We start from the raw sequence: 14459 nt of genomic DNA, 5'->3' as shown, positions 1-14459 counted from the left end.
AAAGTAATTCCTGTATAATTTGATAATGAAGTTTCCTAAAATCTAATAAATAATAGCTTGGCTATGCAGGACTGTGTTCAGAAGTATTTAAACAGTATAGAAACTTATATACTAGGAAATACTCCTAGTTTGGATATACTAAATAGCAAAGTATATCACATATGCAAGACCTCTAGTTTTCTTTTGGGAGAAGGTCAATAGTTTGCAGAACTAACAATACAGAGAATTCATTTACGTGATCCTTTCTGTTGTAGGATGTGATTTAGTTTTTGCTTAATTATCTTATGAAGCACTGATTATTTTCTGAACTTTGCAGTACACTTTAATTGACAGATTAATTTCTTCTTTCATCTATTTTTCTAGTGAGATTATTTCTTTAAAATTCCTGTTTGCAGCATGGAAAAATGCAAGTCTCAAAACCTTGTGCAGTTGAGGCAGAAAAGTTGGTGTTTTAACAGCACTCTGTGTGACCTTTAGTGAATCAATTGTTTTATCAATCAAATTATGCTAGTATGAGTTAATTAATTAACTTGATCTTGATGTGACACAGCCTTCCTGGAGTATACACAGAGAGGAGGGAGGGGAAAGAAGGGTCTGTATAAACACCATATGCAAAGGCTGAAGCTATCAGCCTGCCATTAGCCCTTTATCTGAGAGGCCCTTGGCATATAAATCAAACAATAACCTCTCTGTTTTGACTCAGTGCCAAAGTATACAGCCACAGTTGAGTCTAGGACAGATTACACCCACCGAGTGGCTTGAGGGCTTGGAGTGAAACTGGGAAATAACCATTAAATTATTCAGGAACATATTTATGTTCTTTAATGTTGGCTGTTGGACACTTTTTTTTGTACTCTTTGCTTCATGTTCTAGTCATAAAAACCAATACATGGAAGCATTTTAACATGCATCTAAGCGAGGATGTGAGAATAATGTTCTAAGTTGAAGGGCTGCAAAGAACTTGTTTTTTAAAAGGTTTTGTGCGTTATGCCATTTTGCAAAATGTTTGCTAATCTGTGGCAGAGGTGGTAATTTTCATTCTCCTGCAGTTTTCTGCAAGCACACTACCAAGATGACATTAGCTTTTTTGAATGTTTTTTTTCTAAGGTTAGGATAGATTGGAATATAGTTCCAGTTTCTACTGTCTGAAGTGTATTTAATTAAGCTGAGCAGATCTGCCAGCTGTACAAAATGTTCAACAGCACAAGGACAGCCCACTGCTAGGAACCACTTTAAAACTTAATGTTGTTTTGCTTTCTTAGAAATACTGTTAGTCCCTTCTGGGAATGTGCAACTTACATTTATTTGAAAACAAAAATTTTGTGGATTTTGTATTTTTCTCTGAGTGAAGTCTTGGTTACTCTTTAGTTGAACACACATTGGCCTAGCCCATCAAGAGCACATGCTTGGGATGTGCTCAAATTGCAGCCATGCTAGAGACTGAGCTCCTGGAAATACTGATAGCTGTTTCTATATGGAAAATTTTAGATAAATTATGTTGGAGCTGTTTGGTGACTTTCAGAAGGGTGAAATGAAGAGTAGCTTCATTCCCTGAGCCCAGCTGTGTTCTGGGAAGATGGCAGTGTGGAGCTCTTCTCATCCACCTGGTGTTCCCCACAGCATGTCCACACGATCCCTGTTGTTGGAGGAGCTGCTGTTCCGGGGGGGCTGTTCCAGATGCTGTTGGTTGTTTCCAGTGGGGGGCAGCTGTGTGTGTGGTGGGGTGCAGTCAGGGATGTGCTGTCCCCAGCACGTTGTCAGGCTGGCGCTTGTCCCCAGGAATCCGCAGCACATCCGGTGCAGCCTCTGCTGTCTCTGAAACCACAGGGCAGTTGGAGGAGGGAGGATGTCTCTTGATACCTGGCCCTTTGCTCCAGGCTCAAAGCCAAATCTTTGCATCTTATCACAGGCTTGTGCTTCTTTTTGTTTCATCAGTATTCAAATGACATATTGCAGCAGTGGATTTGTCCTTCGTAGTAATGGTCTTCTGACCACCTGGTGTTGTTTTTTGAAGTGCTGTGCACTTAATGTGGGTCTTGTGTTGTCTTTAAAGAAATGTGTTATTGCAAAGGCAATATTTGGCAGCACACCCTTTTTTTTTTAGCAGTCACTCAGTTTTGGGCAGCTTTGTGGTATTAACGACCCTCTAATTTAATCTTTACTGAATTTTTCCCTTCTCCCTTCCTCTTGTGAAAATATGCAGACGCAGCTGAGTTGTAAAGCTATATAGATGAAAGGTGAAAACTTTGTTGGTACAATAACCACAGAATCTGTCACGTGTTGAGACAATTTTCCTTCTGATTTTCTTTATCTGTGAAAGTATAAACATGGCTACTTTGTTATGCTGAAATTCTGTCATTTTGGTTGATTAATTTTTGAAGCCCACTCACAGTTATTTTCTGTCTTCTATTCAGAGCCTATGTCAGCAAGTTACTGTTTGAAATCCCATGTCCTTTGCCAGGTGTCTAAATAAGAATATTTGCTTATTCTTTCTTCCTTATTAGCATCTTGCTCATATGATGTCCTCCACCTGGTTATTTGATGTTTATGATGTTGTGATATAGGCTGTGCTTCCACGTGATGCCAAGAGGTTTAAAACCAAAATAAAACTGTAAAAAGTCATCTTTTTCTTCCTTCATTTAAGCTACAAGAAACCTGCAAAGGAAACTGTATGTAGATACTGATTTCTCAATTTGGCCTTTGAAAAGGTTATGGAAGAGACTTTTGACCTGTTTTTCAGTAAGCCTGGGGGCATGGCAGGGCCTTCATGTAACTGAAAGAAATGCCAATGTTTTATAAGGAGAAAACACGATGACCTGAATTTGTCCTGTTAGGCAAAGAAGTCCAGACAAAAATCCAGTAATAGATAATATTCATGTCACTTTTATCTTCCTTGACTGGAAATTAGATCACATCATAATAATTTGCAATAGCTTGCCAGAGACTACATATGTGGTTGATAATTCTGGTGATTATGGTATGCTGCTTGGACAAGAGTGTTTGACTTGTTTTTATTGGTTAATTACTCATGCTGATTGAAGAAATATATTGCCAAACTAATACTGTAAATGTTAGGAGGGTTGGGAATGGTCTAATCATACATCTGAAAACATAATGATGAATGAGGAGCACTTAGTAATTGAATGAACATATTTTCTAGTATAGGCTTACTACTTCCTGACCTTCTGCTCTTGCATTAGAGTCCAGGAAGACCATATTTTAATAATTTGTAAATAATAGACAAGACCTGAAGCAGTAAGGGAAGTAAATATTTTTCTGTACTGGTGGTATGAAGCAAGTCACATGTCATTCCAGCCAAGGATAAATTGTGGTGTTGTGCACTGGGCCCCCTCAGGGTAAGTGCCCCCAGATTTCTGTCTTTGCCTCTAGTTTTGCATCTGCTCTGAGAGTTTGCTCTCCATTGACTGGTGCTTGATTTCACCTATTTCCAGACTACTGCCTCCAGCTTGGTAATAGCACATCCCAGTGCCACCAACCTCCCCTGTTCTCCCCAAATTTGTCAACATGAATAGCTTTGATTCTAAGCCTACAGATGATCAGGGATAGGGATACTTTCTGTCTGTCAGATAAACTTAGCAGTGTTGTCCTTGCAGGACTGGACCAAAGGGGATCAAGAGAGTAAGCTACAATTATTTTAACTGATGCAAGATTAGGCATTTGATAATCAACCTGTAAATGTCTAGATCAAACAAACTAGTTTAGTTATCAGAACACGTTACTGAAAGGAGTTCCATGGGAGCGAGAGCAAGTTCCCCCACAGTGAGTAAGTATTGCTGAAGCTAGTGCACCATCACCAAAAAGCTGCCTATCATACTGTACCCTTACTTCTGCTCAGGGTTTTGGCTTTTCCACCCCGCATCTTGTAAACAACAGATTTCATTGTGTGGTCTTTCCTTTGGATATTATAAATTTGAGAAGCCAGCTAGTTAGCCACCTCATGGCTAAATAATTATATTATTGATTTTGATCTTTGTTTTTCTATCTCTCCTTGAAGCACCTGCATCAAGCTTTAGTTAGCATGGAACATCCCAGTCTCACTGAGTGGTTCTCATCAGCACCTTTTTCCTGGCACAATTGCCAGCTGGTGTCTCATTTTAGGATTTGTACAGACTATGGATCTGATGACTTGGTCCTTTTGCCCTCTGTCTTCCTGATTCAGCTTTGAAAACTGGAATGCAATTACCAGAAGTAGGGGAGCTGCATCTTTCAGTTTTCTAGATTTCTCCCTCTGTCTTTATAATCTTTTTCATTGTTGTTTTAAAGTACAAATTATATGCAGTTAAATTTTAATTAATTTCGGAACAGAGAATGTCTCATTAAAAAAGCTTGTCTGTGAGGGAAAGGGAGAAATTTGCAATTATGAGATGTCTGTCAAAGGTTGCTTTTTGTAAATTGCGTCCAGTGGGGCTTTTCAGAGACTTGGCTTTTTCTCAGGACTTAATGTGATATTTTTGTTTAATAAATTTTCTGCCAAGTTGCTTGCTATGCTTGTTTTTACTAAATTCTATTTTCTGATATAACTGGTTGATTAGGTACAATACAAGGACTATAGTGATAAAAGAAATTAACAGGGTATCAAATCTGTGAGCAAAACTCTACCCTTGTTGGTGACACTGATTTTCTGGAAAGGCCCCTGCATTTTAGTGTTCTTTTCTCTTTGTCATGTTTGCTGTGCCCTGCAAAACATTTTGTAATAGAAAAGCACACCAGTGTGCTTTTCTATTAAAATTAGGTAAATATTACAGTGTACTCTAATATTTACCCAATTTTGTGACATTTATTTTGAAAGGTGTTTTTGAACTCCTGAGATATACTGTTGTGTAACTGTAAAGGATTTATTTTTCTTAAGCAAACCATCATCATTCAGACAATATCTTTTAAGGTTTTTGTAATGCATTGAATATTTAAAAAAAAAACCAAAAAACTTCTTCATTTCAGAAAGCTACTTTCAGAGTGCAAAGGTTGACTTTAATGTGTAAAATATATTATAAGACAATGTGTATTATATAATATAAGATAATGTGTAAAATCAATACATAGTTCTTAGGAAGTCAAGGAATGCAAGACAAGGGAGAAATTTGAATTGGGGTACTGGATTCCATAGAAATCACTGATTACCAGTGTCACTGGATTGGGGCATTTGCACCAAAGCAGAGGAACTGCAGATGGCAAAAAGTGGAGGGGAAGGGCACCATGACAAGAGCTGGAAGGCAGTTGCAGACAAATGTTTCCCCAAAAGGGTAAGATAAGATAATATATTTTCCAAGTGCTAGAAACCTCTAAAAGGAAAATCCTGTGTTAACTTCTCAGATCAGGCAAGAGGCAACACCAGAGCCCTGTACTGTGTCCTACTGACTCATTCCCAGCAGTTATTCCTGTCTTGTTACTGATGAAGGTTAAGAGTGGGTGTTTTTCAAAGCAAAAACATTTATTGGAAAGGGTAATAGAAGGGGAACGGGAAAAGCGTTAGCAGCAGAAAAAATACAAGTACTTTTGTGGCTATTTTCCCCTGTTATATTAAAAAAAAAAAGTTGTTTGCTCTGGATTGACCTAGTCAGTTGAATGTGTAAGCTATTGATATACATTGACCTCATCCTGCTTGTATATAGTTATATATATGATATCTAAACTGCTAATTATTCTGCAAAGCAGTGGGAAGAAAAATGTCTACAGAAAATCTGGATGACAGAGATGTAGCATACAGGAGTGTGGTTGACTCTCCTTTCCTTTAAGGCTGTACCATAGTTGTTTTGCTTTTTGCTATTTTTGGTGTATTAAAGCAGCTCTCAGGGGTCCTGCAAACTTTGGTCCTTGAGATTAAAGAAAAACTTACTGTGGCTAAAGGAGGAAGAAAGAATATACTGTAAAAAGCAAAAAGTAAATCCACACCCCTCCCCTTTTTTTTCTTTCTTAAAGAAGCATTAGTATGACTCATTCTTAATTTTTTGTTTCTTTGTTTACTTTAAAATAATGGGTCTGTTATTTTGGAGGGGTATTATAGTTTATTAACGAGTAGAAGTACCAGCTGAAACAGAGACTTCTGGTAGTGATGATAGAAAATAGTATAATGCATGTTGTTTTCTTGTCCTCTGAAGTGACAGGACTGATCCACACATGGCGTGGAAAGGGACAGCAGCAAGCAAAAATTATGGAAAAATGATGTAACCTTATCACATGCACTCTTCTATTGACTTCTATAGATGCTTTTAGGATGAGTTTTCCACACTTTACTGTTTGCTAAGTACCTTTATGAATTATAGGAGTGAGAAATGTAAGACTACAAAAACCTGTGCAAAATCTGATAGGCTTTTATTTTAGCTTCCTTATGTTGCTTTTTTTCCTTTATTTGAAAGGCTCAGCTCCTGGTATCTTGTTTGTGTGAGACTCTGCTTACATTTATGGTGACGAGAATACAGGAATTTTACTTTTTTTTTTCTTCCAAATACAGAAAAAAATATTTTTAAACCTAGCTTCCTGCTGTTTCACGTTCAGTTCCTGATCTCTATAGATTTGATATTGGAACTGTATATTCAGGAAGGGATTAGTTATCAGACAATGCAGTGGCCTTATAAAATCCAAACCTCAGGCCCAGGTGTAAATGACAGCGAGACATCCCCTGTGAATGTGATGTGAACAGGATCAACACAGTGCATTTACAAGTGGTGTTGGATGGGGAGAAGATTTAGTAGATAATATGTAAAAATAGCATACCTGAGGATCACAGAATCAGAGCTATTAAAAGACCTCCAAGATCATCAAGTCCAACCTTTGACTGAGTACTCCCATGCCCACTAAACCATATCACAAAGTGTCAGATCTCCTAATTTTTGGACACTTCCAGGTATGGTGACTCCACCACTTACCTGGGGTACCTGTGCTTGACAACCCTTTCCATAAAGAAATTTTTATATTGTATTGAAGCATCCAGTTGCTTTGGAAATCTCTCATTTCTTGCACTATTGTACGTTACATATTACTGCAGTTTTTGTAATCTTCTTGGAGCTGCTGCCCATGAAAAGTCACAGCACCAGTGCTCAGATCGCACTTGGTGATGGAGGTGAGGGAGCTGCTGCAGGTGCCCCAGCTGCTTTTGGGAGGTGCTGCCTGCTGCCTCTGTGTTTAGAAGGAGGTCAAGTGGCACTGTATGAAAGAGAAATGGAAAGACTGTGTTAGGTCATCTGATTTTTATTTTTTTTCTTTGTCACTCATGGCAGTAGGGTGAAATTTGCACTTCCTATTCATTTGTGATCTGTTCAGAAGAAGGATAACTCAACCTTTTTCCCACAGTCCTTGCACCCACTCAGGCTTTGACAGAGGATGTGGGTTGCTTGGATGTCAGAAGTGGGGCTTGGTGATCCTCTTACCTGGTTTGGGAGACAGCACAGATTTGCTAAATACAGCCCCGCTGTTGCAGCAGAGCATAAGAACAGCTGCTCTGGAATGGTATCAAATGAATTATTATGGATTTCTATTTCCATGAAACAAAGCTTGTCTTGGCATGTTTATAAGCATGTTGTAAATGACATCAAAATGTCTTTAGGAGTTAAATGTCTCCTGAGGAGAAAACAGAGGGAAGCTTTTCCTTTAAAACAAAAAATACATTTAAAAAATCAACATAGTTAATCCCAATGTGTGGCTTTAGCCCCAAGCAAGGGTTTTTTCTGCCCTGTCCTCCCTTGCCACTGAGAGAACACTGAATTCATTCACACAAGCAACAACTGCAGTGTCCTGGAGGAAGGAGAATACTGACAGGGAACTGAGTGCAGATGAGCTACACAAATACCTAATTTAAGTTTAGCAGCAACAACAACAAAAAGGAAATCTGTAATTGCAGAAATCATAAGGACAGTTAATTTCTGCTATGGATTATTCATTTCACATACGGAGAATCCATGAAACTCAAAGTGACAGTAGTTCATCAAAATTATGACAACAGCCTTCAGCACTGGGAGTGTCAACTTTGGGATATAAACTCTCATGGGGATGTTATACCCCATCCTTTCCATAGCTTTTTAGTAACTGAAGAAATTTGGACTGTTTCTGATATTCTCATGGATGAACAGTAGTGGTTACTTTTAGAATGACATGCTTATTTATTATATGTGAATTCTAATGCTTTGTAATTGGTAGCAAAAAAATCTAGCTTTTCTGTAAAACTGTAGCAACTGTTCTGCTAAGAATAATCAAGATTTTATATCACTTTATTTTTGCTTGTATCCTCCCTACCTGAGAGATTAGTAAGTACAAGCATTCATCTCAAAACATAAATGTTGATGTAAGTTTACTCCATTATTCAAGCAATGTTTACTATAGTTGTGTCATTTTCTTACAGTGATCCAGCTGCCAAAGCTCTCTGGGAGTCTTTCATGAACCTCAAACAAAAGGAGGCTGTGATGGAGGCCAGGAGACACCTTGTGGAGGCTGCAAGCAGAGAAAATTTACCTATTAAGATGAGCATGGGTGAGCAATGTGACATAGTCTCCCTTACAGAGTAATAATGTGAAAGATACCAGTTTATCTTTTTCCACATCACCCTCTTGGGCAAAACCCACCCATTCTTGGTTCCTCCCCATCCTTGTCAACAGGTTTCAGGTGGCCTTCATGGCTACCTTAGGATCTTTCTGGTATATAAGAGAGAGACATTTTTTTTTAAAGAATACAACAACCTTAAAAAGATTGAGAACCGTGGAAAAGTTTTGGAGTTTTAGAAGAGGGGTTTTAAAGGCATGTAAATGGTTAACAATGCTCCTAGTCTATATTTTGCAGAGCATGATGATTTTTTTTCTTAAAAAGTTAGCAAGATTTGTGTCCTGAAAGCAGACATTGTAAATAGCAACTGAAAGTTGTGCAGCTCTTGCATAGGATGGCATTATTTAGGTAGTATTTACATTACATAGGTAATGAGGTTTATGTTAAGGCTGCCTGGTTCAGGGGAGTTTAAGCTGAAATCCGTGTCTGGACACACTTTAAACCTCAATTTCTCAAAATATTAGAGAAACAGATTAAGACACAATGGCTTTCAATAGCTCTTTTAGAACCTCATTCTCATCATGTCCCATACTCAGTAAAACATGGAAATTTATATGTTAGGCATATGAAAACTGTTATTGGCTCTATACAGCAATATTTTTGTATTATGCATACTGTTAGGTCTACTTCTTGCTGAACTTTTCATCAAGAGAGAAAGGTCCTCATGGAATAAGAGTAACAGGCTTTTATCTGTGACCCTAGAGTAAACTGCCAAGATACTGTAAAATTAGATGTACAACCAACTCATTAACTCCTTACAACTGTAAGATACTGTATGGTCTTTGCAAATACCTTGAGCATGCATTTAATAGATTATTAATCAGAAATATTAGATTTCTGTAACAGTAATGTTGTAACCCATTTTAAAGGAGTGGAAAAGGAGTAGCTAAGAAAAGGCTATTACAAATTTGTCTGAAGGAGGGAAGGTTCACTAAACAATAAAATCTTGTTTAAGTTTTTAATATGTGTGTGAGTACTCACGATAATAATGTTAAGAAGCCTCCACTATTTTTCTGTGACATACACTTTAAAAGCAATTATTATGGTTATTATTATTATTAATGTTGAAATTCACCTTTGTTATAAAAGTAATTGCTTCTTGTCTTCAAGGGGTAATGATCCATCTGTGACCTTTGCTCCTTTGTGTGAATGATTAGATTAGCCACCCTTTCCTCTGTGTCCCCTTCCTGTGTATCCAGTGAAGGCTGCAGTAACCTAGTTTTTAATCACAGTGGCTGACACTTACTGAATGTCTTGCATACAGGAGCCTGATACACTGCTGTATAGAAATATTAGGAGTTGATGGTGAAACAAATTCCTGATTTTTTTTTGTTGTTGTTGAAATGTAGCATAAAGTAATATTCACAGAATTTTGTTCTTCTGTGAATTGTGTATTTATCTTGCACTAGAATCATAATCAGTTGTTAACTTTGTAGTTGAAATTCAAAGGGTGAAGTAAAGTTTGAGGTAGTCTTGTAAATGATAAATAGGGATAAAATAAGAAACAAGGAGAGGGGGGCACTTGAGTCACCAAAATAAACCATTTCTTACTGAGCAGAAATGCAGAAAACCCGAAACTCACACCCAGATGTCATATTGTGCAATGACACATATTGGACTTCTTAAAATGGGCATGTATACAGCATTCACCATGCTGCAGAACATCTTGGTTTTTTGTAGGGAAGCTGGAAATTGTGCTGTTTATCAATTGCGGCATTTGCTGAGAAGCAAAAAATCGTAGTGGCCTGTTCTGGTTCTGATTGCTGTGGTGTATTGAAAGGCTCCTTCCACTGCAGCTGTGATATGAGGCAACTCTGGCTGGAGAAAAGGGAACTGCTTTCACTGGGCTCTGTGCTTGGACTTGAGTTTTTTATGATTTTACCTCAGGTTCTGCCTGTGTTGGAAGATCTCAGTGGATTGCACATTGTTTTTCTCAATACTTAGGGTACTTTCTGAGTTTTTTATGGCCCTGATATTAAATGTCAGAGATTTTCTAGCATGAAAGTTTCCTCTTACTCTCTTTACTAAGACCAGCTGTGTCAGATGGTAAGAGTATTTTCCCTAGTACTTCTTTTTTGCTTTTTTGTTTTCCCCCTGGAAATAAGGAGTGAATTACATTTGAAAGCAAAGCTTTGCATTCCATTTGGTGTAGTTGAGCCCTCCTGCAGTGGCCACCTGCCTGAAAAACTGCATCACTGTGACACTGGCAGCATGGGAGCCCTTTGCAGTGATGGGAAACTCAGTCACATCCTGTTTCTGTATTTTCAGTGAAAGGAAAAGAAATTCTGTTGTTCTCTGAGCTTTGAAAGGCTGCTTATTGCTCTGTTCATGTGCTTACACTTTTCCCCTGCAAGGGATGTGCCTGATGCCCAGCTTTCCTTTTTCTCTGCCTCCTCCATGTGGCAGGAGCAATGACAGCTCTGGGAGGACACACAGCTCAAGCTTTTGCTTTCTGGTATGTTCTGAATGTGTCTTCCTCCTCCTGAGAAGGAGAGTAAGAAAACTGTAGAAGGGGACACATGTCTTCTCTCCAGCACCTTCAAATGTCTGTAGGCCACCTTGAATTCCATATTTTTCCATTGAGATCAGCAAGAAGAGAGGAGAAGAGATCTGATGAAGGAGAAAAAAGAGAAATAAAGGATACAACAATTATGATTACGTTTTTTGAGCTGGGTAGATTGGAGCTCTGCTTTCAGGTGTTCTTGATTTGCATATTCATTGTTTTAGTTGTATCAAGGGAGGTGGTAATGGGGATGTCTGAAGTATTTGTTTGCATGTAAATAGGTGAAGTTGTCCTTTCTAGATGTAATTTAAATAAAGAGGCATTAAAATATTTCATGTCAATCTATACACACACACACACTTCGAAAAACCCAAAAGCCAACAAACAACACTTTTAAAGAAATACATCAGCTCCATTTTTCCTCTGAGGTATTTGCATTTGTGTGTTACGTACCCAGATGAGGGCTGGTAAATACTTGCCAAATTCTGGTCAGATATCCTCTTGTGTAGCTGTAAACGCATAGGTGTAAATTATTTTGACATAATAAAAATCCTCGCATTTAAAATGTATTTTATTTAAAGAATTAAATATTCCTTTGAAAAGCTCTTTGGAAGAAAAGATTGTCTTAATAGCTTTTGGGCAAGATTTATAGCATTGTGCTAAATTTAAGTGAAATTGTAAATACTGGAAAGCGAATACTTCTGCCCACTCCTTGGTAAGTGACTGTAAGGAAGCTGCTCTGGAGCAGCAGAGAGATTGCTGCTTTTTCCATTCCTGAATTTCCTGCTCCATTCTTCATTAGTCTGATGCATATCTTAATCATCCTCTGAGCATGGCTGGCCCTGACTCTCTCCTTGAAAGCTTTACTATTAGCATAGTATTTGGCAGTGGTAAAACCTTTGCTATAAATGTTCTTCTGTGGCTTTAGCAGCACCCTTACCCTTCTGTTTGAAAAGAACACAGTAAACCTTGACTGAGTCTGAATTCCTTTATTGTGTCTTTTTACTGGCATGGAGACTGGTGAAAGTTGAAACACTGGTACAGTAACAGAAACAACGTGCAGTGTGCTGTTCCACAAGCCCCTGTTAGCGAGAGAAAAGCCATTTGGTTTCTTTCCATTTGAATTGTACAAACACAGTTTTAAAAATCACACCCACTATAAAATTAGCAAAGCCTTAGTCTTTGTGAAGTAAAAAAAGAGTGTTGTAACTTTTTCAGATGGGGTGGTTTATATGGGTTGAATTGAATTATTTGTTTGTATGGAAATAGGAAGACGCTGACATTCCAGTGTGACAATACGAAATAATATTTTGAGTTTATAGCAGTAGCTTAAAATGGACAAGATCAATACAGTAGATCAATATAAAAGCATATAAAGCATATAAAATGTACATTATTTTCTTTTTAATGAAGAGTTGCACTGGACTGCAACAGTATTTAACATGCTATTTGTTGTTTATGAGACCAATATAAAAATATTCAATAAAATATTGAATATCAAAACCAATATTCAATACTCTAAATTTATGGAATAAATTTTTAGGATAAAAGCTACCAGCCAATATGATGAGCTAATAAGGTGGGTAAGTATATATATATATATATATATATATATATAAAATCTTTCCAGATAAAACAAGTCTGATCTTGGTTATCTAAAATCCAATGACTAGGACAATTTTGTGATGGAGACAAGTAGTGAGACATCACCAGCCTAAGTTTGAAGTCCTTGCGAGGGAGTAGAAAGAAGCAGAGCTCGGTGTGGTCTGTGGGTATTTGAATCCTTCTGCAGCATGTCTCTGTAAGTGACGGGTACCTGGATTTCAGCTGGGTTTGGAGACACTATGACTCCTCATTTTGCAGAGAAGACATGGTATTATAGTCTGATTCTTGGGATGCTTGTTATGTTTCTCTGATGCTTGTTTACCTGGTCTCCAAATCCTTTGGGAGAACAAGTAGCAGGATCAGTAAGGCAGCAGCCAAAGTTCTTCTTCTACCAACTCGACTGTAACTGGCCTGGCTTAGCCTGAGGTGTCCCAAATGTCTAATAGTGGGTCTCACACTGCCTCTTCAAGGGCTCCCTGATCTTCTCAGGAAATTTTTCCAAGGAGAGGGGGAATGCTGCTTTTCTCAGACCTGAATTCCTTCCATTGTACACCCTGGACTCTGAACAGGCAATTCTTAACTTCAATTAATCTGCTCTTTGTCTCTTTAAAAGTAACAGAAGTCCTGCAGTGTGGGACTTTCTAGCCAAGTGTATTTTTTTTCCAGCCTATTACAATAGTGAGTTCCTGGTTTTTCCCTGTAGTGCAGCTAAAAACGTAGTCTTGACCTGAAGCAAATGTTCCCAACCTCAGTGATGGTCAATATAGCAGATGTTTTGTTGCATCATTCACCCCTGGAGGCAGGAAGGCTTTTTGCTTCTCAGTGTGCTAAAAGTTTTTGAAGACTTTGAAGTCAAGTTTCTGTAAAATTTGGAAATGTTCCTATTTGGGAGGCTTCTGTATAGGCCTTTGCATTTCCAGGGGAATGTACTTTGAGTATTGTGGGGATAATACCAGGCTTTCTCTGGTACTGTTGAGGAAGGTAGTTTCTGAACAGTATTTACCACACTGAGAATTGTAGAAAGACATTGATATTATGGCTATTTCACTTTGCATTGTTACAACAGGCTGAAGTTCGGGGCTAACTAATAGATCCCATCCTCTGATAGTCATCTGGGTTTGCCAGTTTAGGACAGAAATGTTCCGAGTTCCACATGTGCAGAGAGTATGCTTAAACATGCTTAAGAGTATCTTAAACAGCTAAACCTTTCAAATTTCTGTAACTCACTAGATGTAACAGAAAAGATGAAGGATCCTCATATTCCTACCAACAAAGTTCTCTGTTTTTCAGGAGATGTGACACAGTAGCTGAGATGGAGAGACATTCATGAGCAGAAGTTTAGTTTTCATCAGTAAGTGACACTGCATTAGCATGTAGTGTTGTTTAGGAGCATCATCAGCTGAGAATCCATCTTTGTGCTAGTCATTATACTTCTTTCAAACTGGATATTGTGCCTGTTCATTTTCTTTTCACTCCCACCTGCTGATAGAATAGCAGCTTTGAGAGCTTAAAATAGTTACTCAAAAGAAAAAACAAGCACACCTCAAAATAACTGGAACTACATGGAAAGAGACATCCATATGCATATTTTACAACTTATCCAGCCCTTTTTTCCTGTCTAGCACATACAGGTTCCTGTATTTGAAAGAATCATGTGATTAATGAGGAGCAAATATTTATGTTTTTGCTGTGAATCCTATGCAGGTTGAAGATTGAATTGAGTTCTTACTGGGCTTGGGAACAGCTGTTGGTGTGGAGGCAACTGTGTGGCAGAAGCTTGGTGGTAAAGAAGATAAGGCAG

At 38.1% G+C, this 14459-nt stretch overlaps 1 protein-coding gene across 1 annotated transcript in view; it reads left to right on the top strand.

The window, feature by feature from the left end:
- Positions 1-14459, top strand: part of SCFD2 (sec1 family domain containing 2) — a 186609-nt gene that overhangs the window by 21110 nt on the left and 151040 nt on the right. The window contains exon 3 of the mRNA XM_064710389.1: positions 8354-8481. Coding sequence (XP_064566459.1) covers positions 8354-8481 — 128 coding nt within the window. The remainder of the gene's footprint in view (positions 1-8353; positions 8482-14459) is intronic.

The sequence above is a fragment of the Zonotrichia leucophrys genome, chromosome 4 (genome assembly GCF_028769735.1).
Source record: "Zonotrichia leucophrys gambelii isolate GWCS_2022_RI chromosome 4, RI_Zleu_2.0, whole genome shotgun sequence".
NCBI classification, from domain to species: domain Eukaryota; kingdom Metazoa; phylum Chordata; class Aves; order Passeriformes; family Passerellidae; genus Zonotrichia; species Zonotrichia leucophrys.
The sequence above is the reverse complement of the archived record's forward strand: the minus strand, read 5'-3'. Positions and strand labels throughout refer to the sequence as shown.